Genomic DNA, 26,969 nt, shown 5'->3' with positions numbered 1-26,969 from the left:
GGAATTTGCTCAAGAGCAATCTTAATTGAATATTATCGTAGTGTCTGTTCTAGAATAAAGCAATGAAATCTTACCGCAACTGTTTCTGTACAGTTTAAATATGGCTCCTAATACACATGAACTTACGTACACAAAATCCTTTGTAAAAATCGCACAAGAAACAATTTAATAAATCCGGGCTTAGTTAAATCCGCATTTCGCCATACTTCCAACTGCAAGTCCGTTTTAAGTAGTAGTATGTTAAGCTTTCCGTTCCAAAGAAGGCAATTTTGCTTTGGAGAGAGCGCCTTAATCAATCTCAGAAATAGTTTATCTTAAAAAGGAGCAAAAAGAGCGGATGAGAGGACGGCGGGGTCGCATGAGTGCGCCGTAAACGTTTTGTGGATTGAAATTTTAATGAGGCCCTTGTTTTTTTCGCGTCGCGTCGATTCTTATAGCTTTTTTTCCGCTATGCGCTTTCACGTCGGAGCTGTGTTCTGCTAAAGTCGGTTGCTCGAAGAATAGAACGAAAAAAAATCGTTGAAATTTTAATGAGAAACACAAGGAAAGAACGGAAGCCGCTTCGCGATACACAAAGACCTTGGTCGCGGCTTGAACTTGATTGTGAAGCCGAATCGTTAGTTAGTTGTTAGTTATACGAGGTAAAGAACCTTTTAGAAGCATGTTTAATGCCAGAGAGAGTTTGTTAATAGTCAAGGTCAAAGGTTTTGCTGTTAATTACGAATCTGAAACTTAAAGATTATGCTTCTTCTACAATGACCGGTTGTGCGAAAGTTTGTTAATATTCCAACACAATTTGTCTTTATGTAGTGCCACCTGATTACCCTATTTAGAGTTGGACAAATACGGCTATTTGCAAAAATAAAAGACATTATATTGCTCTGCTATGTTTGTTGATTCTCTTTTTATTATAAGTTGTCTGTTTTAGTTAAAACTATTAATACCATACTAAGAATAGATAATTGCCTTTTTAATTTTAAATTAAGCTAATTACCATTGTTAGTGTTTTAATTTAACTTAATTTGACATAAATCAAAAACAGCTTCTCTGGCAATTTGAATTCTTTACCAACGTTTCGGCAACCTATACAAGCCGCCTTCGTCAGGGTGATTGACACTGAACGCTCGTACAATAAATGGAAAGCAAAAAAAGAAAAGCTGTTTTTGGTTTATATTACCATGCCTGGTAGCAACAGTTTATATATGTAATTTGGCATGTTTATTATGTTTAGGACTGAATAAAATAAAGATTTAAGTTGTAGCATCTGGAACGCGATAAAGAAACATGATTATTAGTAACTTTTGGTGATAACTGACCATGAATATTGACCAATTTGTCTGTAGTTCGTATTTAAAAGTGGAAACAATTTTAAACAATTACTGTATTGTTGACTTTGAAGTTTGAACTGCTGAAATTGCTCTTATTGAAGCGTAACTGCGAAATGAATTGGTTTTAATCAATGATATAGAAACTTCTTTGAAACATATTGGCTAGAGGTTGTAGTTAGACATTGAATAAATATTAAAGTCCATACAGAAGTACATAGCATTGTGGGTGTTTGAATATCCCTTTAGCAATACAGATTTATTTAAGACGTTAAAAATGCTACCTACTTCTGTATGGGCTTATGTATTTATCCTATGTCTAACTACAACCCCTAAACATTACGATGGTTTTATTTTGCCAAGCTAATAAAAAACAAAGAAATACAAAACATAACTTTTACCATTAGGTCGAATATTAAGTTCCCAGCGCAGTAAACCAACCCAAATATAGCCCCGTATTGTGGGTCGATACGGCGTCCAAATTTAACAAGTGCGTGTCTTACGAAAGGCAGTAAATGTCAGAATTTTACCGAAAATGTTGAAAAACCTTCGCGGCCCTTCAACGAAATTCATCTATTATTTAGGTAATTTATTTTTCGGCGCCATAAAGCGATAATATTGCACGATAGCAGCCACAGGTTTGATAAAGGCAGGAAAATTAAATTCCGGTATGAGCGGTAATTTTCTCTGCCCTTAATATAAGCTGGCTTTGTATACGTACGGCAACAAATAAATTTATTGTAATTTGGCAATTTTTTTTCGACGCGCAAAATCAGAGATAATTTTTTCTGAGAGGTATAGCTGGTGTTGAGTGTCAGACACTTGTAGTAGGTTACAACGTGTTAACGCATATGATCAAGTCTTACTACAATGTGTTAACGTTTATGATTAAATTATTTTAGCATTGGTTTGGTAAAAGTAGATTAATGGTAGAAACTGTTCAGTGAGCTGTAAACTAATTGTATCATTAGGCGGGACAGTTTGATAAAAATAATCTAACAAAAAGATAAACTATACAATTTACCTATAAAAAATAAGCAATCTCGAAGTTTAAAAAAGGCTGGAAAAAAATCTAACTATATTTTTAGTCACTATAGAATACTTCTAAACCGATTATTGTCCTTTTGTCGATATAGGTTTGAATTTTTGACAATGTTTTCATAGTTAACTGTATGTACTGTCAGTAAAAATATATGGCAAGATTTTATATATCTGTACAAACTTTGACTTCCAAGCTTCGTAGTTAGTGTGAAATTTAGGAATTATGTGCATCCTGAATCGTTTTTTTTTTTCATCATTCGGATTATTTTATTTGAAAGAAAAATTGTGATTCCTTAATAAATTACGCGAAGCCACAACTTCCGTATATGACGTTGATATTTTCGCACGATTTCCTGTGCTTTGTGAAGTGGGTTGCCTGGCACCGACCCCCCCCCCTCTAAATTCACCCACAAAACGAACCAGATCCCCTTTCAACCCAGCCCAAGCGGGAAGTAATTTCGCTACTTTTTTCGCCGGCTAATAATTGCCAACCTCAGCGTGATTTTCTTTCAGTGGTTTTGTGAGGCGAATTAGCGAGAATTTACACAGCTGCCAAGCCAACTGAACTATTTTCAGCAATATCGCTGTGTTTGACTTCCTCAAAGCGGTGCAAATTGTTCCAGGGCTTCAGTGTGATGCGATGGAGTCTTGGAGACCAATGTTAGGTTTTGTTCAATCCTAAAACCGTTATTTTTAGTGAGGAGCATAACCGTAGTAACTAACTATATTGTAACTGTCAAGCTTGGTAAAACCTAAAGGTCGGAGGTTGCAGTTCGACGTAGTAGGAATGTAAAAGTTCATACAGAAATAGGGAGCATTTTGAATGTTTCGAATAAATCTTAAGATAATGGTTGGAGATTGTAGTTGGACATAAAATAAACATCAGAGCCCATTCAGGAGTAAGTAGCATTTTGAAGGTTTCGCAAAACTCTTTAGTTATTTTAAAATCTATTCGGATTTTGACATTTATACTTGCCAAGTCAAGTATTTAAACACACGTTGTGTAAATATTGCGTTGCTAAACACTCATTTGAAAACCAACACTTTCAAAAAAGTTTATTCATTAACTCAAACAAAATTAGCATTGCAACGTAACGATTTGTTAACAGCGGTTTAGATTTGGCGCATAACTAACAGCTTTGAGTTTATGAAAACGTCGGATTTTCGCTCAAACTGCCATTCAAGCTAGACGTCGCGTGCAATAAGATATTCTTGCCCCTAAATCCCTGAATAATACGTGGAAAATAAGGGGAAGGCCTTGGTGCAAATACTGCTAAAGGCAGCAAAACGCCGCTATATTTTAAGTGGTAAAAACATCAAAGAGTAATTAAGCCCACTAAATTCTGTACAGCAGTAAAGCTTGACAGCCACTAGCTTACAAACTGGTTATTGTAGTCGGACGAAGAATAAAAAATCAAAGCCCATACAGAGGTAGGTATTTTGAACGTTTCGAATAAATTATAAGATAAAGGATGGAGTTGTAGTTCGACCTAGAAAGAATATGGAAGCCCATACAGAAGTAGATTGAATTTTTGTGAATGCTTTTAGCATATTTTGTGTTCAATTTACTGTAATGCGCGGTATAGCAATTGACATCCAAATTGTGCAAGCCTCAAATTCCAGTATCCCCAAGATTACGGCATATTTTCATCGGCGTTTTTGTGATATACATAAGGGACCTGAGAAGGAAAAATGTTAAGAGCATTTCGAGGCACTAGAAGCTCACCACTTTCCACTCTGCTTATATTGATCGCAGTTTTGTGCCGAAATTGGAACGAATTTTCCCAAAGGCCCAGCAAATGCGAATCCCAGTAAACGGCAGTTCGAAGGGTTGCCAAAATACAAAGTCTTTGAATCTTTAAAAGTCTTTAATTGATATGTACGTTAAAAAGTGATGAAAACATTTGTTTTTTTCAAAAGTCTTTTAATGTATTAGAAGTTTAACTTAGGTTTTGAGTTCAAAAACTACCACGGTAAAAAAAAATAGTTGTTATTATATTGACCATGGCATTTATATTGTTCAATTTTCGTGTAATTTATTTTTATTTCATTTTCACCTTAAAACCTATAAAAGTTTGAAGCGTAATTGTTGGAGGTTGTAGTAGGACGTACTAAAAATATAAAAACCCATATAGAAGTAGGCAACATTTTAAAAGTTTCGAAAAAATTTTAAGGTATTGGTTGGAGGTTATAGTTGGACGCAGAATGAATATCAAAGCCCATACAAAAGTAGGTATCATTCTTTTTGAGTTATTCGAAACGTTCAAAATTCCACCTACTTCTGTATGGGCTTTGATGTTCCTACTATTGGAAAAGTCTTTAGATTTATTTCACAAAACTGTGCGGCAACTACTCTTATTGATCGCAATTTTACGCCGAAATTGGAGCGATTTTTCCCAAAGGCCCGTTCTTCCCAGCAAACGGCGTTTCGTTGCGTTGGCCCAATCACAGAATGTAGAAAATCGTCGAAATATGATCCCGTCGCTGAATTGGCCGTTTACATTTTTCGCTGTGCTGTAGGTTTGGGCGTCCGCGTCCGATCGTCTTACAATAAAAGCGAAAAAAAGGCCAACTGCTCGGTTTTGTGCGCTCGAAGTGGTCGCCCTGCTTGCTAGCTGCTGCCAGCTGTTACTAACCAACAGTTGCCCAATCAACTGTTCGCTTGTGCGACGACGTTAGTTGAGAAAAGACTCGCTTGCTTTTGAGGCGTTCGTTTTGTGGTTAGATTTTTAGTGTGTGGTTTTTAGTTTAGCTACACTATGCAAGGATCTATAATGCAGCTTAAAAAAGAATGGCAAAGCCAAAAAGTTTGAATAAATCGGCATCATCGTAGTAAAGAAATATCGATACGAACTTGTATGATCTTCAGTTAATATGACTGAAATATATCCACCTTTTATTGATGAGGTTTGAATGTATTTCCAAATATTTTCATCAAGATAATTTACTTGGCCTTTTTAACTTTGAGTTTGATTAACAAGGTTTCATTTTTAAAGATTTTGATTTACCGCGTTGATTTGCAATAGGAGTCAGTCCTGTTTGATAAAAACATCGAATCAACAGTCAAATATAAGTTGCTGTTCGTTTCAAAATATAGCGCAATGGGTTTTATGTAACCTAAGTAGCTCATTAAATTGATTTCCCTATTTGTTATGTTAAACGATTTCTTTCATTTGCTGTGAAGCCTTTCAATTCAACTGTTTTTTGCTTTATTAAATAGTTACGTTAACGTACAGTTTTGAGTTTGAGTTCGGTCAAGGAAGCAATTAGAAATACATTCTTACACATAAAAAATGTAAACTTTGCGTCAATCTTAGTTAAGCACAAATTGATTCGTTGGATTTTCAAGGCGCTTGTTTTGTGCGTGAATTTACATGCTAGGTTTCATCGTACTTTAAGTTATTCTGGCGAGAGCAGAAAATGATGGTTTCTTAAACTGCCGTCTCGTATTTAAGGTATATATTTTTAAATATTATCATATAGTTATATTAACTAAAACATTAATATCCACATTGTGTATTATTTGATCAAGCTTTTCTGGAGTCGTACCGGTCAATAAAAACGACATTCATTATAAGTATGTTAGCATACATTTTTGGAGTTTTTTAATTAAATTTTTAAAATAAAAAGTCCGATTTCAAATTTTAAGAAAAAAACAGACTTGTTACGTCTATTTGGGCCGCTATTTTCACCATTAAAACAGACAAAATTTTTAAGATTTAAAATGCAAGGTTTGCGCCGAACAGCAAGAGCCACCAAAGCTCGGCTGGTCTCGGTGATTTAGATTTGAATTGTTGCGAGAAGGAAACGACTATTGTAGATTAAAGGCTAATCCCCGCTTGTGATATTATCCGCTCCTGGCGAGCACCACCCGCCCGCTAGCTCTACATCGATATTTCACCGAGCAAAAACGTGTTTTTTTCTCCTAATACGATTTTGTCGTCTTTTTTGCTGTTATTGTTCTTTGTAGATGGGTTTTAGGAAGTGGATCCCATTTGTTTCGCTTGCGGGATACTAAAAATAAGATATATATATACATTGGCGGAATGCATCATACAAAACAGTAAAATCATAACTTGACAAATCTTAATACACGACAAGGGTCAAATAACAAAATATCACCATTTTGAAAATTAATAAAGACATATTCAAAATATTCCCAATGTGACCTGCTGTTATAATCCTACTACTTATAACCATTACGCTCCAAAAACTATACACAAGTTTTCTAAATTGTAGTGTACGTTAAGTATTTTTTATGGAGATTGTAATAAAGTTGTTATACTAAATAAGAAAAATTTCGCAAATATAGAAAAATTTCTCAAAATATCTCTCGAGGCACACAGTTGGTCACCGCTGCTTTATAGAGTTACAATCTGTGCTGAGGGGGCGGATACGAATTGCGCGCGCGTATACAAGTGAATTATTCATCCCACGGAAAGGATTAGAAGTAGTGTCGCGATTTTTCATGTTTTTGCTACAATTGTGAATCTTAAATTGTCCTTTTTCGTTTGCGGTTGCTTAATTAACATTTTTTTTCTGCTGTCGTAAAAAAGTAGCTTGGTTCAATAACTTTGTCATAAATTGTCTAAATTTATCTAATTAGACGTCTTGTTGCCATTTTGCTTGTGGTTAGCAAAAGTAGTCAATTTTGGAGGTCAAGTTGTCAAAATTACCGTGTTGTGCTAATTATTGCGCCTTTTTGACTATCGTACTAAACATTATTTTTTAATTTTTTTTGACTACAATATTCTAATCTGCTTTAACCATATGCTGAACGCTACGTCGATAAAATATATCCATACAAACGCTTTGGTTTCCTTTTCGACCATCCATAACCAACTCAATAACAGCGATATCTCATTCGATTTAAACGAGGTTGCTTTGCAAAAGCGTTTTTTCGAATAACTTCACTCTCTAATTGATGATTTACTAAATAGAAAGTCTTCTTAACGTTTTTTTTTTTGGGGGGGGGGTAACATAACCAGCAATTTTTAGAGCTTTTTTAAGGATTTTTTAAGTTGTTCAATTGTGCTAAAATTTTTACATGTTGTCTTAATTTTTATAGTGTTTTTTTGGTTTGTGTAGTAAAATTATGGATACAAAAAATGCATATTACAAAATCATAAACGAAAATAATATGTCATAACCATGCTGACCGCTATATCGATAAAATATCCAAAATAAACGTTTCGGATCTACGCAGTTCGACCGACCATCCATAAATAACTCAATAGCGATATTTCATTCGATTTAAACCAGCTTGCTTTGCAGAAGGCATTTGTTCGAATTCTTCTCCCTTTTATTTTCTCACGGCATATCATTGACCCCGCCGTAAATTCTCTCTGTCCACCCAAAGCAAGAGAGATAATAAATCGCGGTGAAATGATCTTATCTGGTTCACTTCGGGAGGTTTTTTATCCAATCTCGATTTATTCTGCATCTTGCGGCCACCAATTCCCATCAATGCACTGAGTTATTAGAATCTTGGAATCTGATACATCAGCGCTCGATATTCCGATGGTTTTTCCAAACCGCAGATAAAACGAAACACGATTTTTCGCGTCTCTTCGCGAAACGGTTATCGCGCTACCCAACAATGGAAAATTACGAGCACCGCTGATATTTAATACCCTGTGTTTTTTAAACCCTCGGCTCGCGAAATAATTAGGATTGGTTATTGGGTCAAGTAGCAAAAAAATTAGAAAATTATCATAAAAATACAAGGTTTTATTTTAATAAACCACGTCAGCCTTTAAATAAATGACATAAGAGTGGTTATTTAGTTCAAATAACTTAAAAACAATTAAACTTTTAATTTTAGTAAAATTTTATGTTAGCTTTTAAGCGAATAATATACCTTTTCAAAAAGTCCTATTTTTATTGCAAACTAATCATTTTTTTGTTAGAAAGAGCTTATTTACAAGTTGAATGAATTAGGACCGAATAGCAAAGGGGATAAAATGTACAGAGGCGTAGTTTAAAAACGTGTTTTCAACAGGCATAAAGCCACGTTAGACAAAAAATTATGTATTTTTATTTTAATAGTACATTGTATAATAACGTGAATAGCCTAAAATAGTGTTAAATACTATTTGGACATTATTTGTCCTAATTACTGACTGGCCCATAGAAAAAGGTGCATATTACTTTGTAATTTTTTGCATTTTTAAGTTTTCCAAAATACTTGATTAAGATTAATCTTACGCTATAAAAGTTTAGATTTTCTTCAACAAGCTTTCCATACTATTTGTTGGTCAATTCAATTGCTATAGAATAACGTTAAAAATCGAGTTGTTTTAGACACGCTTGGCAGAAATTCTCACGCAATTAGCTCCGAGCCAAGTTTTTATCTAAAGCAAATTATGCAGCGATTTGTCGAGTGTGAGAAACCGACATCAACGTCGATAAAAAGCGACTCCCGGCCTGCTAGTCGTCATCTTGTAGTGCCTTATCCGCTCCAACAGACTTTTAGCAAAAGTTGAAATTGTTGCTTGTCAAAATCGCGCGACACTTATCAGTTAAAAGTCCTCGCTAAGATTACACGACCATTCTCACACCGCTTGGCGCATTAAAACCAACACTAGAATACAAGAGCGCGCCAAACGGTGTGAAAACAGCAAAGCTAGCGAGTTAAAATTGCAAGTCGAGTGTTTGAAAATCGCGGCAGTCGGCGCTAATTGGGTGGCTGTGCAGTGTGCATATCTCGGCGCAGCATATTCAGCTGTCCTTAGCGACCAACGTTTCAAGGCACTATTTGCCAAGCGCCCTGAGTTTTATCGCGAGAGGCTGAGCGCTAATTTTAGCTTGCCAGGCAAGAGATAGTAGCAGCTGCTAGCTTCTGTCATTCCCGTCGAAAAACGCTCAACACTTAAGACCCCGTTGGCTCCGTTTTCGCGGCCCTTTGGTGGAAATGCGCCAGGAACTGTTTCCAACCCTTTTGGGGTGTTTTTATAACCCCTTAGTATATTTGAATATCACTTCCTTAAAAAAACAATCGACACCCTCAAAACATATAATCTCAATAAAAAAAACTCAGCCAGATTATTTTTAAATAACGCACTTTTCATTTTTAGGTCGTATTCCCTTTTTTTGAGGGCCATATACTTTTATTTTTTTAGGGTGGGGCATGTATCACAACTTGGCGAATTTTCCTGTCCAATTACCATAAAAACTGTCGTCGCCGAATTTTTACCTATAACATTTAAAAAATGTAAAAACTAGAATAAAAAAATGAGCTAGGCAAGGGGCTGTAAAGTTAACCCAGCGTAGATTATTAAATTATTTTTTGTCCAGGCCTTTTTGAGCCGTATTTTCCGCCCCTCGAAATAAACCTCGCTCTTTCTTTAAAGTTTCAACCTTGATTACCATTTTATTGTCTCAAAGAACAGTCGCTTACCATTTCAACCCCCAAAAAAGGTACCAGAAAAGGAGCGGCCTTCTTCAAGTGGGCCTTTTAAATAGGCTCTGGTGGTCCCTCAGCGTTCAGCGCAATTGCGGTTGTTTTCCATCGTTGAAATGTTCGCTACAAACCTTTTTCTCTCGTTGTTGATTTCAACTTCTGTCGAGTTTGAACCGAAGAGATCGACCAGTTGTCATTCCGCATCGCATGATTGTGGCAAAGATATCGCTTTATTTAGGAAGTTTAAAACACTTAATTATAGATAGATATTTAAGGCAGTGACAAGAAATTAATATATAATGGAGTTTAAGATGCATTTTTATTTATTTATTAATTTAAGTATATGTTTGGGTTAATAGGAAAGACCTAAAATGTTTTTAGAATATATTTGTTTCATTAAGCTTCGATAATCATTAGTTATTTATATTCTTAAAGCAGCTCTGTCAGTAATATAGTAAATTAGGTTTTTATACAATAAGGTATTTGTGGCAAATGACCTCATTTAATCGCCAACTTCTTTTAGTTACATTAGGTTATATAAGGTTATATTATTTTAGGTTGTATTTAAGTCTATTAAAAAGGCCTAAAATGTTTTTAAAATAGAGTTTTATTAAGGTTTCCAATTTTACGCAGTTGTAGCGGTGATAATTATGTTAGTTTTTTTTCATACAATAAGGTCTTTGTGCTAATGACCTCATTTATTCGCCAATTACTCCTAATTACATTTTAAGAGCTGCAAATCAAATAAACCTAATTGGGAAACCTAGTTTGAATTCGGGACAAAATTTTGCAGTGTTTCGGTTTCCGAAAGTCCTACCTTTAAAAAATATTTAAAAGGTTTATAATTTATTGTTGGTTTTTCGTAAAATAAGTGTGAGGCAGTACCAAGAAAAAATAACAAACTTGAATTTTTTTTTAACCTGACACTTTCTTGCCCTTAAAACGAAATCGATGGCGAAAAACAAAACCAAAGATTTCGTACATTTGTATTGTAAGATTTAAATTTTCCTAGTTCGGATATATATTAAACATTGTAGAACTTTGTAACACTTATCAACATTAATAACTGCTTTTTATTAACTTGCAAAGCGCTTAAAATTGTGACCAAAGTGTCAATCTTAATCAAAACCCCGGGCCCTGAAACTCCCGGCTTCCTGAAACGCTCCAAGCATTTCTCGAGATTTCTTGAGCGAGCTTCTACTCCCATAGGCCGGCATTGTGCTACTTGGGGCAGCTGCCCGCCAGGAAATGGGATTTTGCGCCTTTTTCTCGCTGAAAAGCGGCATATTTTTGCGCCAGGCACACGAGTTCGATCCAAGCACTTCGTTTCTTCCCTCAATTGGCCCTCAAAGCCGACGAGCGAGTGCCTAGCGCTACTTTTTGGAAAGATTGCGACGCCCTTCGGGTGGAAAGCTGAAAAAAAGCGGCGTTTTTGTTTCGCCCCGGTTTCTCTTTTTTGCACAGTCGTTGAAATATACGCGCAGCCACTCCTACTACTAATCATGTTGCTACTGCTGACTTTAACCAACGGTCAGCTCCGTTAAGGTTTAGTGACTCGCTGGAGCTTTGAATGTAACTCGAGGTTTGAGACACGTTTGCGAGCGAGTGCAGACAATTATTAGGTGAAAAGTATATAAAGTCAGGGTTAAGACTTTCAATATAAAAAACACAAATAGTTTTAAGCAGTTAGAGGTTTTTAGTTCGCCATAGTAGGGACATCATAGCCCATATAGAAGTAGGTAGTATTTTGAACTATTCGAATGTTACCTACATAAGCAGTTGTTATTAAGAATGAGTTAGCTCATAGCTTCGTTGACTTTTTGCTTGACTTGGTTGAAACTCCAGATAGACGTAGAATAAATATCAAAGCCCATAAAGTATGTAGCATTTTGAACCATAGAATGACACCGCTGTATGTTGTTTGAATTTATTCCAGTTTTATGGAGATCGCTTACTTTGCAACTTTACGTCAGTTATAAATCACTTCGGGTAATTTGCTTTAAAAGTGCAAAGTCTCGATTTATTTGCTGATTCTTATTTTTTCCCACAGCGGCAAATTACTGACGATCAAGCCACAAACTGTTTGCTTATTGCACCACTTTATTTGGTCTTTGACCCTATAATATATAGGCGTCCTATGATTTTATTAGTACGAAAAATGAATAATATTTTGCCTTACGAAAGCTGATGTTGCGTCACCCCTCAAGTTAACTAGAATATACAGTGGGATTGCTTAGACTATTTTATATTTCAAGTATTTAAAATTAACCTTTTATAGATGATTTTTTGTACTTTTAAGTGATAAAACTCTGCACATAATAACCTATATTGACCCATAACATTTTATTATTGGGAAAAGCGACATAAAAATATTTATTGTTGAAGCAACAAAATAGTTAATATACGGACGAAATGACAGTTTGTAATACTTTTAAACTGTGATTTCTCGCTTTTAGAGCAGTATTTATGTCCGTCAGCTTAAAGCTTTTATGTAGCAGCTTAATATTTATGTCGCTGCTTAGTCTGTGGCATATTGGAAACGTGTTTTACACAGAAAACCTCGTGTTTCCCAAATCCCCTTTATCCTGTTTAAAATATGGGCGACCCACTTTACAAATCTGGCCAAACGCGCCAATGAGTCAAGCTTTAATCGCCAATCAGCCATTTACTGGTATTTTTACAGCGCCTGTTATTTTAAATGATTTCCTGCCTGGTATTATTGTGCGTGAAAAGGTTCGGTTAATAAACTTTAAAGTCAACAGAAATAATATGCTCTGGCAATTATTGGCGCTTTATACCTAATACTAATGAACACCAGACCTTGATAATAACATAATAATAAAGAGCTTTAAAGATTTTTTAAAAACTTTGTTCTTTCTGAAAAATCAGATTCGTAATCTTGTTTGTTCATTTAATTTCAATCAATTAATATTAGCGGAGTTTTAAAAAGGTTAACATGGTTTCAATACAGTAGAGGCGCATATATTTTTTTAAATTTGCCTGAAAGAGGCAACTTTTACATGAAACAAGTAACATCGTTCGAAATGACACAAGTGTCTTTGTGACGCACAAACGATTGTTTCACGCCCCAGTAAGCAATGTTGGAAATATGTCAGCAATCGTTTGAGTGTTATACGGCAGATGCTGTTTAGAGTCAAATCCTTAAGTTATTTGACCTCGTTTAACAAATGAATAGATAATGCTCTTTTTGTTGGAATCAATTACTTGACCTGTAGAAATAAACTGTAGTAGTTAGCATTTTTTTTAGTTATTCTTTGGACTTTTCTGTCGTTGTCAAATTCAGTCGTTTTATACGATCTTAACAATATTATATTTCGCCAAAAAAGCACCTCCAGTCTCTTAATTCCAATAATTCTGCTTTTATTTAAAGCCATTGTCGTAATTTTCGTTTAAGGATATTTCTTAACATTTAGTTTGTTTTTTTTGAAAACGCTTGGATTTAGTCCCGTCGGTCAAAGTATTTTTAATTAATTTCCTTTAAATCGATTAACTATCGCGTATTTATCCGGTTTGTGTTTGACCTTTAAAAAAACTCATTTAGTTATTAACCGAAAGGTAATTGGCCATAATTATGACAAGTAAAGGCCGTAATTTGCCTTTCAATTTTCTGACAGGTTAGAATCCTGTGCGTTTAGTAAGCTTGACCTTCATATTTACAGCAGCCGACTTCTTCCACACATTAGATGATTATTACAGGCGCAAGCGCGGCTCAAAATCAATCTGCGGAAGTCGGAAAACGCGTCGTGATATCGTGCGGCGTTCGCACGCATTCCCACGAGCGACGTCGCCGATTTCCACGGCGCGCTTTTTCACGCTGCGTTTTGGGTGAAAATGCTTCCCAGAGTGCCAAAAAGTTGATTCAGGTCTACTATGACTGGAGCTGGTGCTGCTAGAAGGCGGATGGGGCCAGTTACTGAGTGATTTACGCTTTCTGCGCTGTTTTTTTCTCGCTGAAATGTGGAGCGTGATTGATAGGACTCCCTGCTTAAAGGAACTTCCTCATAAACGGGATTATTTAATATTAGGCCGATGTAAAGAGATTTGACGAGAAATAAGGGGATTTAAGGCTTATGCTGGTTATATCTCCATACTGCTGCGCGATTAAATACTTGTATTTATCAAACTTGTGCCAGTTTAGTTAAGTAGTTGGAAGTTTAAGAACTAAATAACTATAGTTCTACTTCTTAGTAGCATTCAGGAATTTTAGTTCTTAAACCTGGAAACGGTAAAAGTTGTTGAAAGATTTATCTAGGCCAGGAGTTGTTAAACCTATTCGAACACGCTTTTGAGTTAACATTCAGGGAGTTGTTTCCATTACCTTTTTTATACACCTTAAGCGCATTTTTTTTTGAGTTTTATGTTGAAATTTCTATTTTTGTCTTTAAAGACTTCTTTGTAGTGCTATTTAACGAAACTCCGGAATAAAACTAAAGATAAATCGTGGTAAAATATTATTTTTCTGGTAATTTTATTTCAACCTTACTCATATATTTTCACACGTTTTGCTTTATTGTCCTTAATTTTCCCAGAACTACGCGAAAAACTTGCCGATTCTTAAAAAGCTCAGCATCTTACTTTGTCGGTTGAACTCTTGACCCCGCAGGCGGTCATTGTTTCGTCGATAAAGCACGCGCGCGATATTAGCACGTGACACAAATTGCGACACAATTAACGCGAAAAGTTTTAAATGTGGGTTGCTGGTTGGCAAACCTCAGGTGTTAGTAGGCAAAGTGGCGCAACATGCAAATAAACTTAATATTTCCACATCAGCAAACTATGGGCGTCGAGGTTATGGTGATATTCACTTTGAAAGAATCAGTTCATAGGGTTGCCGTTCTATGGCCTAATAGGTGTTTTTTAGGAACATAAGCTCTTTCTCAAAATTATCCTATTCTCAAATATAACCTACTTCTTTAATTTAAATTAAAGTGGCGCAACATGCGAATAAGACTTAATATTTCAACATCGTCGCAAACCATTGGCGTCGAAGTTATCACTTTTTGGATGATTTGGGTCATTGAGTTGACATTTTAAGACATATTCAGTGTGTTATTTTTAGGTTTTTTGAGATGTTTAAATTAACGTTACGTGATTTTGAACAATCCTAGAGACGTGATTTAATATTGCTAAATTACAAGGACAAAATCAGCTTAACGCGTTTTTTTATCTCGTGATTTCACAACAGAAAACAGTTTTTGATTAAAATTGTCTTAAACGGGTTAGTAACGGTTAAAACAAATGTCTAGAAGTTTTCTCCAAAAAATTAGAGTTAGTAAGTTCAAATATTTATGAATATTAATTATAATTATAACCTTTAAAGGTCATTAGGGAATCCTGAAATATTTTTACCAGCGTTCATATGGTTCCAACAACACTACAAAAAATACATTATCCAATCACGCCTATTGTTATTACTTTGGGCCAAAAAACAACACTATTGCTGTGCTTTGTGAATATTTATTAAAATTTTCAAATATTATTGGTTTTTCTAAAATCTTTAGATCAGCGTTCAAATTTTCATATTTTTCCAACAACACAACAAATTTACATCATCACGCCAATTGTTATTACTTGGGCCAAAAAGCAACAACATAGGTTTGCTTGTGTAGCGTGAAACAACACAAGATATTGCGAATGCGTTGGTCGGTGCAATAAGCTCAAACAAAAGAGCTCCAATAAGTTGGTCTGATGCAAAAGGAAGCAGATGCGGCGCGACTTAGAAGGAAAAAACGCGCGATGATAAATAATTTTTTCGTCACTTCCTAACACCAAATCACACCTTGCCTCGGCTGCTGCTTGATTCTGCTGGATACTTTGGTGATTATGTTGTTGGCGCCTGCTGCTGTGATATTGTTGAAAACCTCGCTGTGGGATTCTTGGCACCTTTTTTGTTGTTTTGTTGGAGCCAAGTTTTAGGAGTTAATTGTTTCGACTTTTTTGTGCGCGAGAAAGTTACTTAGTGTCAATACGAAGCTATTACTTCTACCGCTATGTCTCAAGCAGCAGGTATTCGTGAATTTACATAAACGAAACGCTTTTTTTTTAGACAAATTATAGTACAGAAAGTAGTTCAGTATTTCTTCCAATATACCAGTCAAGCTAATGACAGTCAAGATAAAGTGTTTGACTTACAGATTAGTCGACTGAAAGTAAAAGATTGTTATAAGCATCCGCAAAACGTGTATTAGTTGCATCAAATAAGTAAGTAATAAATCCAGTTTTTAATAAACTACTCAAAACAGCTATAACAGCAAAAAAGTTGTTTATTTTCAAAATAGGAAACCCGAGCCTACTCTATTACCTCACAATCAGCAAAGTGTACTAGCAAAAATCCGAAACGGAAAAGCAACATTAGCGGAGATTTTTTACAATTACCAGCGACTGGTAATATGTACAGGACAGATAATGTTGTTGATTTAGCTGTCTGGAGTGCTCTACAGTTGCGCGATTACAAGACATCCTTATAATTGCCCATTAATGCACACCGTTGTCTTGTCTGCTTTTAATCGTACAGTCATAGAGTCTACAGACGCTTTTAGCAGTGATTAGATGGTCACTTGCCGGGATTAGAGTTTTACTGCGAGCTGGAAGCTCTAAGCGCTGCTGTCATGCTTTTTATTAACTACCTAGAGTTGTTGAAAGGTTGGTAATAGTGAAATCGAATGATAGTTTAAAATAGCGTTTAGTCAGATAAAGATGGCATCAATATGAAGTCAGGCAAGCGACAACTTTTTAGAAAGACTAATTCGAATTAACACACTGATTAATATGCTTGTAGGAGCGAGTTGTTTTTTAGTAAAACACCAAATCAAACTGATTCTCAGTTTAATAAGTTCTCTACTTAGTTAATTCCTTATCATTGATGTGCAACCAGAAATCGTTTTTACAATTAGGATTCAGGCAGATTATGTTATTCGAAAGAAACTGAATTGAACGTTTTTTTATTTCCTACTCCAAACCTTTATTATAGGGTTTATTTACTTTGTTGAAAATAGTTTGTAGATAATAAGACAACATTATTGTTTTTACAAGGCTACCACCTGCCCCTTCTATTTCACCGCGTGTTATTTATATGAGCAATAAACCAGCTCGTAAAAGTTTAACGATCCCCTAAAAACCTGTTGCGGTCGTATTTGCTGTTTTTATTTCTATGTTAATGCTTTGCTGAGAAATTGTGGTTTAAAAGTTGCCCAACGAGTAACGACCCTTATTTGACCAACCCGATATATTATAGAACAAACAAATCAGCAAATACGAGAGATTTAAAGGCAGTTTTCTGCGCACTATTTCTTTTATTCTATTTATTTCTGTTAACCAAGTAACTTTTTACCTCAAAAACCTGTTGCGGTGGCTACAAAATATGCCGAAACATTTAATTGAGTTTTAACACTTTAGGGACACTTCTTTTTGGCAACTTATTGATTCAAATTTGTTAAGTATCTGATCATTTCAATAATTTTGCCCCGTGTTTATATTATAAGGGCGCTTTCTTGTAATCTAATGCCGGAACTTGTTAGAATATTGTTTTGTCGTATAAAGATCATGTGCCACATTTCCGTGTTGGCAAGTTTGAAGCGATTTACATTCTTCATGCATTAGCTTCTTTGGTCAAAAGTTCGTTATATCGCTAAAAGAGCTAATTAACGATATAACTCAAAAATAATCAACCGCTTTAATGTTTTTTTGTTAAACATTAGCCGAGGTGTAAAGATTTTAAAACCACTGTTTTAAAGTTTTTTTTTTAAAGAAATAATTAACTAAGGTGACTTTCAGTATATAGATTTAGGAATAAAGGTATAATGTGCATTCAAAACTTGAGGTTATTTATTAAGAATAAAATCTCAAAAATGTACTGATTTTATCACGAATTTTGCGTTTTTTCGCTTGTCTGAAGTTTTCCCGATGTAGTTTCGCAGCAGCATTAAGTTTGCTTGGCCTCAATTCTTGTGTGATTTGGAGCAAGTCGCTTTGAGGAGCGAAACTTTTCCAACGAACAAAGTGTTATTTTTCGCGAGCCGCCGCAAAACTTCAACAACTGACGAATGAAAAAGTTTCGGCGAAATTTTGCGCCACTCGCGAATTATTTTGAGATGTGGTTGAGGGAGAAATAGGTTTTGAAACAGGAATTCCTCGTTTCAGCATTTGCCATTTACGAGTGTCGGTTGTAGAATTGGATTATTTTAGTTCAGCTGTTGTGTGTGTTTTAGCGCTACAAAAGTCGTAGGCACTGTTTCTTAAATAATGCTTCAAAAGTTTGGACATGTTAGGTAAACTATTTAGATCTGTAATGCAGCCTGAAAATAAACGTTAAAGTCCACCTTTTATAAGTGAGGTTTGGATATAATTCAATCATATTAACCGATAAATAGAAACGTCTTTTTAAATTTATGTCGATTTTATTTGGCTTTGACGTTCTTGTTAAGTATAGTTGTTTAAGATTTTAGGTTATTGTAATGTTAATGATGAGAGCTATTCAAAAGTCGGCATTATTTTGGTATTAGAAATATTATGAATATAAATCTATTGAGAACGTTCATATGCTGCTGTATGTTTCCGTATGAGCATTCAACCGGCCTTTTTGATTGATCGCCTAACATTAGCGTTAAAACATAGCAATAAAACTTAACACGTAAACACACGCGAAAGATTGCGCAATATTGCTGAATTTCATTATTGGGTGAATCGAAACAACACAATAAAAAAACAGCCTGGTAAACGTCAGTTTTCGAATCCTTTGATATCGATGCTCCTGATGTTTTCTTAAATTATTCATACTTTCGTGTGATTTTAAAAACTAAAAAGCTTCTTTTTATCAAACTTTTATAAATGTTGCTGCCCTTTTCACCAGTTACAAGAAAAACGTGTTCGTTTCTAAAAAACGCATTTACATGCTACGCTTTACCGTGGCACATATTTTAACGCGAAAAACAACAAGTTAATAGTTACATCGTGGCCACTTGTCGTGTATGTTTTGCCAGTTAAAAGTGTACTTGAATAGCAGCAGCTGCAAAAATCGCCCAGTCAGGTTTGAAGCACCTTTGCATTGCAATGAACAAACTCCTGTTTAATTCCACCTGATGCAACTTCCTGTATAAATCTCCAGCATTTTGCATCAAAAGCAACGGCTTAAGGAACTGCCATTTACATGCTGCAACCTTGCCAGCTTTAAATTGCAAAACCGCATTTTAATTTTATTTGCGGAATTAAAATGGCGGATTGCTGTACATTTAAGTGCATTCGCCGTAAACCCGATTCTCGCTATTTGAAATTATGCCATAAACCGTGATATAACCACTCCTACATAAATTTGATCGAAAGGTGAAACAAAGTTTGGCGACTTTTTCGAGCCGCGCTTAAAATGTATTCAAATGCTTTTAAGTTACAGATAAGTAAACTATCATGGCGCGCTGGAATAAAACACAAAACTTGCGTTTAAAGGAGTCGGGCGAAAGTGTGTAATCAGCTTTCCGTGCCACATTTTCGTGCCGCGTGGAAAGTTTAAATCGAGCCTATCTGCTATTTTCATGCGTCTATCGTAAAACTTGATTACTGCGCTGCAAATATTAAGGTCAACGGTCCGCTATAAAACCAAGGTTTTACCTGCGTGCTTATACAGTTGGTTATGGCGAATGAGCGGCATGTATACTTCACACTTGACAGTTTGGATTTTTTTGTATGGGGTCTCCTACTTGTTAATATAGTCGCATTTTTTTGAATACAGTGATTCTATTCATGCCATTCTGCTAATGATTTGACACACTTGAAGGATCTGTTTTAGAAGCATATTTATTTAGATCATAGTTCCTGAAAAAGCTTTATGTTAGCCTATTGAGAAACTTTTTATTGGAAATGTATATTTATTTCTCTAGTTTTATTTTGATGGGTGTTATAATTTATCAGTTCTAAAAACTGTGGTTTAGTCTATTTGTGATTTTCTTTATTTGTGTTGCAACAAATTGTTAAACTGTTTTAGAAGCAATTTGTTAAGAAAACCATTTATTTAATATAATTTACATTGATTATCAGGACATTATTGTTCCAAACTTGACTAAGTTTCTTCTATCAAGGTTAACTTTTTTACAAATTTTTACAATTATTATTAAACGTTGTCACTTCTTCGCCCGGATTCTTGGATAATTTCAGGCTGTTGTTTATAAATATTCATGTTTTTTCACAGATATTTTTCAAGGGAATAAGGCACTTTTCTGCCATGTTGTAAACTTGGGAAAATGTCGTCGCGAAGAAAAAGTCGACCGGTCCGACGCCTCGACCTCATCTGCTCAAACCTCCAAAACCAAATCCCGAACTTCCAAGCGCAAGAAATCGAACAAAGCTACCAGCCGCAAGATCAAGATGCGCTGACACCACCACAACTAGGTAACCACTATAACTGAAAAACTGGGGGGGGGGTTGTTGACCCCTTTAAAACTGGTGGGTTTAAACTGGGGTTCGTTGACCCCTTGGCTCATAGAAACAGAAAACTCACCGATGCAAAACTAAACATTTGAGAAGACTACTAACCTAAGAGTTTGAATGTTTGCTTAAAAAAACTAAAATACACAATTAAAGTTACATATGAGGCAATGGAAATACATATTCAACAACGTTAACCCACTTGTATGCTAATACAAAACAGAAGAGAAGGGGTTCTTAAGTTAAGGTTCATGGTCCCCTTGAGGGTTTATGCACTAGTTTTAGGGGTCCATGAATGCCTAATTGAAATCTTTGTGTATAAATTGAAAGATGGAATGACTTTCACAAGAAAAAATTTGTCAATATATTAAAATGCTTTTCTTATTATAATTAGCTACTCAGCTGCTAATAATAACTGCTAGAAATAATTTGCGTCAGATTTGTGTGCATTATCATAATACCACTTTATTATGATAATTTAGTTGCTAGCTGATCATTATTATCTTATACATTGACTCAGAACCATTACAAAGGAAACAGACCAGACATCTTATGTTCACATGTTTTACAATTTGTTGCTCATTCCTAAGTTGTGTCTATGCTCAAGGTATTGACACATATGCGTTTATTGGGTAAAATAAAAAAAAACATTTAACATTACCCAATTTAATTATTTTTAAACCCTTTTACTGGAAACAAAAATTGATTAAAAATTTTTATTTAAAAAAAATGTAAAATGGATGTTTAGTACTGTATGATTAATTGATTGTTTAATCTTTAGATGAGCACTGTTCAAATGAAGATGGGTTGATTATGCAACAGAATTCAAATTCTGGTAAGAATAAATATAAAAATGTTTTTTGGCTTTCATACATTTATCCGATTTAAAACACAGATAAAACCAGAAAAATACCAGATTAAAATATTGTCATTGGGTGAATGTGGAACATGTTTGTTAAGCAACTATGTTATGAATTTAAAAAGTAAACTTAAAACATACAGTTGTACTAATAACACCTACATACATTTAAAATGTGATTACATTGATAAACACAAAGATAATCTTTATTGCACTCTTTGTTTATAATTACACAAAAACAGTCAGTTTGGCAACAATAACAGTTCAATGAATCACTGCACTACTGCAAACCGGATTATCCAATGCCTGTTTATCCCCGATTTAATAAACAAATGGCTTCTGTCTTAATCATCAGCTGAAAATAATGTTTATTCAGTTGTACAGTTCCAAAAGCTTAAGCCTATGCACATATTTAGTCTCATGATAGCTCTAACATGTTATGGCTGTGCCAGCATAAATGGATAGATCTTGTGTATCGCATACAAGCATGTAAATAAAATTCTAATCAGCAAACATTTTCTGTGGTACTTTGTAAACTTGATAAAGAAACCGCTGTAAAAACATCAATGGTATTGCTTGAAACTTTGCCATAAGCATTTGTATAACATCCTTTAAAAACAGGACAAATTGTATGTTTATATCAAGCAGATTTAATTAGACACTCTAAATTTACATTAAACCTATTTTGACTGCAATTTTTTTTGTTTTTGTTTTTTGTTTTTTTAAGTCTTCCAGGAATGCTATACACATTCTGTATGGGCTTTGATATTCTTTTTAAATCTTTAATCTGTGCTGTGTTTATTAAAATAGTAATTTATTATTATCTAAGCACACTGCCTACTCAAAACTTCAACAATATGACACTTCGCAATTACCGGTATATATTTGACGTCGCTGTTTATAATTTGATAACTATTTTGGTAAACAGATGTGTTACATACTATGATGAAGTGTAAATACAAAGTGTTGTTTTCTTAACTATAAATGTGGTATATTATTGTTACAGACTATTCAGCTCAGCATTTTTTCAACGGAATTGAACGCAGGAAAGACAACCCACCACCAGAAGGTAAAAAAATGTTTTTTTTAGTGTTGACTTTACTAATATATGCTTTACTCTTAAACACTTAAAATCTTTTCTAAAATGTACAGAATTTAAGCGAAGCTAGTTAAAATTGTTACACACATATATTACTATTATTATATGTTGTTCCTGAAAACCGTTTGTTACTCGTTGTAAATAGTGTCACGGCCAAAGGTTTTTTTCAGCCCTAAGACTGCCACCTGATTGTTTGTTAAATAAATACAATAAAATACTTAGTTTGATTCTAGATAAAAATGTTTTTTTACCCCAGGTGTTTACATCTTGCAACCCCAAGGCTTCAGTGATGATGAGGATAACACAGGAAATGAGCAAGGTTTGTTAAAATTAACAACTTATTGCTACTAAATGTAGATTCTGTGAATTAACTTACATTTTATAGAGTGTTCTTGCAACAGGACTAAACATTTTATCTTATAGAGGGTTGTGTTTGTGTAGCAATCTTTCCGCTGTGATTGTGTAGCAATCTTTCCGCTGTGTTTGTGCAGCAATCTTTCCGCTGTTAAAACAGATAAATTTGTGTTAGTTTTCATGCTTATTTGTTAAATTACACTTACAATCGACGGATAAATGTCATTTTTTACACATTTAAAAAAATGTTACATTAAGAAGTTATTGAACACATTTGTTTATATATACACACAAATTCACTGCCTTCGAAAAAGGTGAGCCAAACTTTTTTAATAAAAAGAATTTATTTCAAATATTTTTATGAAACATGTACAATTCGTAAACCTAAAAAATGGCGTTTCAAACTCCTGCATTTTGTGGTTTAATTATAATTATAGATCGCTGAACTGTTGGTATTCAAAGTTCTTGGCAGTTTTATGCACACTGCGCTGGAAATATGAGATGAATTTGAGGAAACCATCCATCAAAATTTAGATTGTTTCTAGACTCTGCATAGATTTTTTTCCATTCATTTTATTCAAAGCAGCCTCAGTTCTGAAAATACACCACAGCCAAAATAACTATTGAGTTAAAATTAAAGATTGCCATTATATTAAATAAAAACAATAAAACAATTTAACAAAAAATCTGTAATTATTTCAGCGATAAGTTCAATATAAATTCGTTTTATACATTTTTGATTTGTTTGCAAGCTTCAACTAACTACTTGCGGCCAGTAAAAATTAAATCTCCACTAAAAATTAAAACTTGCATTTTCCCAACTCACCTCAGCAATGCTTTAATTAAAGTAATTTCAAGATCGTATACAGAAATGTACAGTAACTACTCTCTCATAACCAATCAGGGAAAACAAATTTAACATTTCTTCACTCCAGACCCTGACCACTACGAGCGCAAGAGAGTGCGCGATGAAGAAATGACGTCATCGAACGCTGGTCACGCTTCACCGAGTCCGTCCAATATGCAAATCGGGGGAAAACCCGGATTGGACTTGAGCGTCAAAAGAAGACGAACTGACGAAGGTGAACTTGAAAAGATAGAAAAATAAAAAAAATTCTGTCGGGTCGTTTTGCGAATACAAAATAACGATTTATGCAAAAATATTGTATAAACAACAAAACAATAAATCAAATTCTGGTTCCTAAAAGTAATTAACCTTTCGGCCAAAATATTTTTTCCAACCTTTCGACCAAAATATCTTTTCAACCTGGTTTAATCAGGTAGAGCGCCTAAAAATTTTGTCCCCCCCAATAAGATTACATTTACGCATGGAAGCCTGGTATATCTGGTCTTGCACCCCCATGTTAATATATTAAGTAAAACTTGCGAACTTGAGCGAATCTTTGTGCTTCTCTTAGTTCAATGTGGCTACGTGACAAATATCACATTCTCAAACTCGCAATGAACTTTGGTCGCATTTTGCCGCGCAGAAAGAACTTCTATATTTAACGCATTGTTTCTTATAATTAGGCGTCTACAGATATACATTCACTTGTATATTGAAAGGTGTATAAATGGTTATATTTGGTCACGTTTTTATGATTCCACAGAATTGCGTGTTTATTAACCACGAGGTTTAAGATTTAAATTCTAGTGCGAATGTAAATCATTGACATTTCGGGTCTGGCATTTCTCTAAACTTTAGAAGTGCGTTTTGACATCTAAGCACTCGGCTAGATTTTGCTAAATTGAAACCATTTTGTTACAAACAAGTTTAAGTTAAATGTGCACCGCGAACCGAAATACTTTAATATTAACTTTAGTATCTACTCTACATCCAACTAAATCTTCCAGCCAGTATTTTAAGGTTTTTAGCAACGTTCATAATGATACAAAAAAAATAATTTGAACTTAATTTGAACCTGGTTGCTCATTAAATTGTTAGTTTTAGCCCAAATATGGCCCTAATTAATCGCAGTTTTCCCCCCTAATTTAAGAATAATTCCAACTTCACCGATAAGACCTACACTTGGTCATTATACATGGTTGTGTTGTCCTACACTTGGTCATTAGACATAGTGGTGTTGTCCCTTCGTTCACCTTCGATCCATATTATTGTTCCGCGATAAGTTTCCTCGGCTTGCTTCCGTAATGTGGGCTGCTCCGCTTTCTGGTTGCTCAGCATTAAGGTGGAAATACAAACATAATGTGGAAGTTTACCTTCCTCTGAAAGGTGAAAGGCAGTGTTGTAATGACTCACAATGACATTACTTAAGTGCACTTGAGTCACTCTTTTCAAAAAAACAGACCCAAGTCATTTACACAATTGAATTCACATATTTAGGCGCAAAACCTTACTAAAGTTTGCTTAACGAAGCCAATTATAAAAAGTAATCAATCTTAACTTGCTATTTATTTGTTTATTTTTCTAAGAACCTTTGCTTTCCTCAAGGTCTTGATGCAACATTGTACGGTTTGTATTTGATTGAGTCGCCGAACGCAGTTGTCATGTTTAATACCTTAAGATTGGGTTAGAGCAAGTTTCTCTAAAATTCTGGTAAATTGCAGAAGCAGAACAAAGACGTAATTCACAATAATCAAATTCGTACTTATTTTGGCTTTAGGTCTGCAAAAAGTTTACAATAATTGGCACGTGAAATCTGTGGTTTTAAACTTAAAACTTTGTATTTGGGTCGCCACGAAAAAAGGTTGAGAAACACTGGAATAAAATGAAAGTAAATTCAAAAGTTGCTGAAAAAGTCAACAACTCCAAATAAGCTCATTCATTCGCTAAAGTTTAACCCGAACACACCAAAACACACCACAGCAGAGCACAGAGCGGTTTAGAAACGCAATTTCCTCCACATTTATTCCATTGAAAGCAGTTTGGATTTCCTCGCGCAACTTTTAGGACGAATCCGCTGCCTATGACGTCATATCCGCTGTTTTTGTAGCAATATTCGTCTCGTTTCCTGTGGCGCGCTCCTCAATGGCGCCCACCGAAAAGGAAATCAAATCATTGATGGAACGCAACTTTCCAATGCGCGCTTTATTTTGAGCAGGAAACATTTTCCACCGACACTTTTGACTTTAGTTTGTAACGTTTTTTTTTTTCGATTCGAGCCCATTCATGTTAGTTGCTGTGCTATGGTAAAGAAGGTATGACATTATGAGTTTGCTGGAATCAGTGGTTTCGGTATTTCTACATTTTGGCAAATAAATTAGACGCGGTTTCATTATGGACAAAGTTTTTTTAAATATGACATACTTTAAACGAGCCAAACAAAACTTTTTCGGTCAGCACTTCTGCCCGGTTTTAGTTTTCTGCTCGCAATGTAACTATTTGGCCTGGGATTCTCAATGTTAGTTACTGTGCTCTATTGGCTTAATGTATTGGTAAAGATTTCATTGCACTTTTCCAAGTTATGAAATTTTCGTCTGTTAGAAATTGTAGCATTTGTTTTTTTAATTGTTATTGAGGCATTAGATACGGATTTGTATTTTTCGCCACTGGACTTGTGTATTTTGAACTGCTAAAACTAAAATCTTATATAATGGCGACTTTTGAGTTGTACAGAATAACTTGTTCCCAGGCCAACCTCCATAATTAGGAAATGAAAAGCTTCTGACTTTACACTTAATTGTAACTTGAATTGTTTCCATGGTTCATTATTATTTATTTCCCCCACAACTATTCACTCCACTGCCGTGTTTCAAAGCTCCTTTATTTCATGAAAAAAACGCTTTTTTATTTCCACAAACCTTGAAAATTGATTCGCGATAATAAAGCGTGTTTCCAAATTACATTTCCGCGTGATTCAAACTCACCCATGCGTATCGTGACGTCAAAACCAAATATTTCGATTTCGACTTTTGTAAGTTTAGTAAAACTGCGAATATTTTATTTTGTTTGATCCTATATTTAGATTAAGTAGTGTTTCGTGGAATTTCAGTCTTTTATCCACCTTAAGATTTTGAATTTTGGTTATCGATGAAATAATGCTAAATTTATCCTTCAAATTGCGACCTTGATTTTGCAGTTGATGGTTCTGGGCTTCAGGATGAAATGCAGCAGCCGGAAGAAGGGGAATTCCCCAACGATGAAGCTAATATCGAGAGTTTTCAAGAAAAGATGAAAAAGTGAGTAAAAAACTAACGCAATTAAATGAAATGTCGTAAAAAGTCATTTTAATACAACCGCACAAAGTTTTACAGATGAAAGACCAATTCATCTATCAGTGTTTGTCACAATGATTTAAAAAAAAAACAGTTTTAAGCAACCATACATAGTTTCATCACACCAAGGCTTAAATAGGTCGCCATTTTTATCGGCGACACAGCAGTAGCTCTAGCTAGCGAAGTTCGCTTTCAAAGTTAAACAGGGTCGTTTGAATGTTGACAATTACTTGCCAAAATTGACCCGACTCTGTCACTTTTGCGCCTCAACTCTCACGC

At 34.8% G+C, this 26,969-nt stretch overlaps 1 protein-coding gene across 2 annotated transcripts in view; it reads left to right on the top strand.

Annotated features, from left to right (window-relative positions):
* LOC146157637 (zinc finger protein castor homolog 1-like) overlaps window positions 1-26,969 on the top strand; it is a 68,805-nt gene that overhangs the window by 18,053 nt on the left and 23,783 nt on the right. For both annotated transcript variants that reach the window (XM_083388548.1, XM_083388547.1), the window contains exons 3-8: window positions 19,967-20,166; window positions 20,984-21,037; window positions 22,068-22,130; window positions 22,417-22,479; window positions 23,450-23,596; window positions 26,555-26,654. In XM_083388548.1, coding sequence (XP_083244674.1) covers window positions 20,019-20,166; window positions 20,984-21,037; window positions 22,068-22,130; window positions 22,417-22,479; window positions 23,450-23,596; window positions 26,555-26,654 — 575 coding nt within the window. In that variant the 5' untranslated portion in view covers window positions 19,967-20,018. The remainder of the gene's footprint in view (window positions 1-19,966; window positions 20,167-20,983; window positions 21,038-22,067; window positions 22,131-22,416; window positions 22,480-23,449; window positions 23,597-26,554; window positions 26,655-26,969) is intronic.

Source organism: Ascidiella aspersa, chromosome 4 (assembly GCF_963924565.1).
Source record: "Ascidiella aspersa chromosome 4, kaAscAspe10.2, whole genome shotgun sequence".
NCBI lineage: Eukaryota > Metazoa > Chordata > Ascidiacea > Phlebobranchia > Ascidiidae > Ascidiella > Ascidiella aspersa.
The sequence above is the reverse complement of the archived record's forward strand: the minus strand, read 5'-3'. Positions and strand labels throughout refer to the sequence as shown.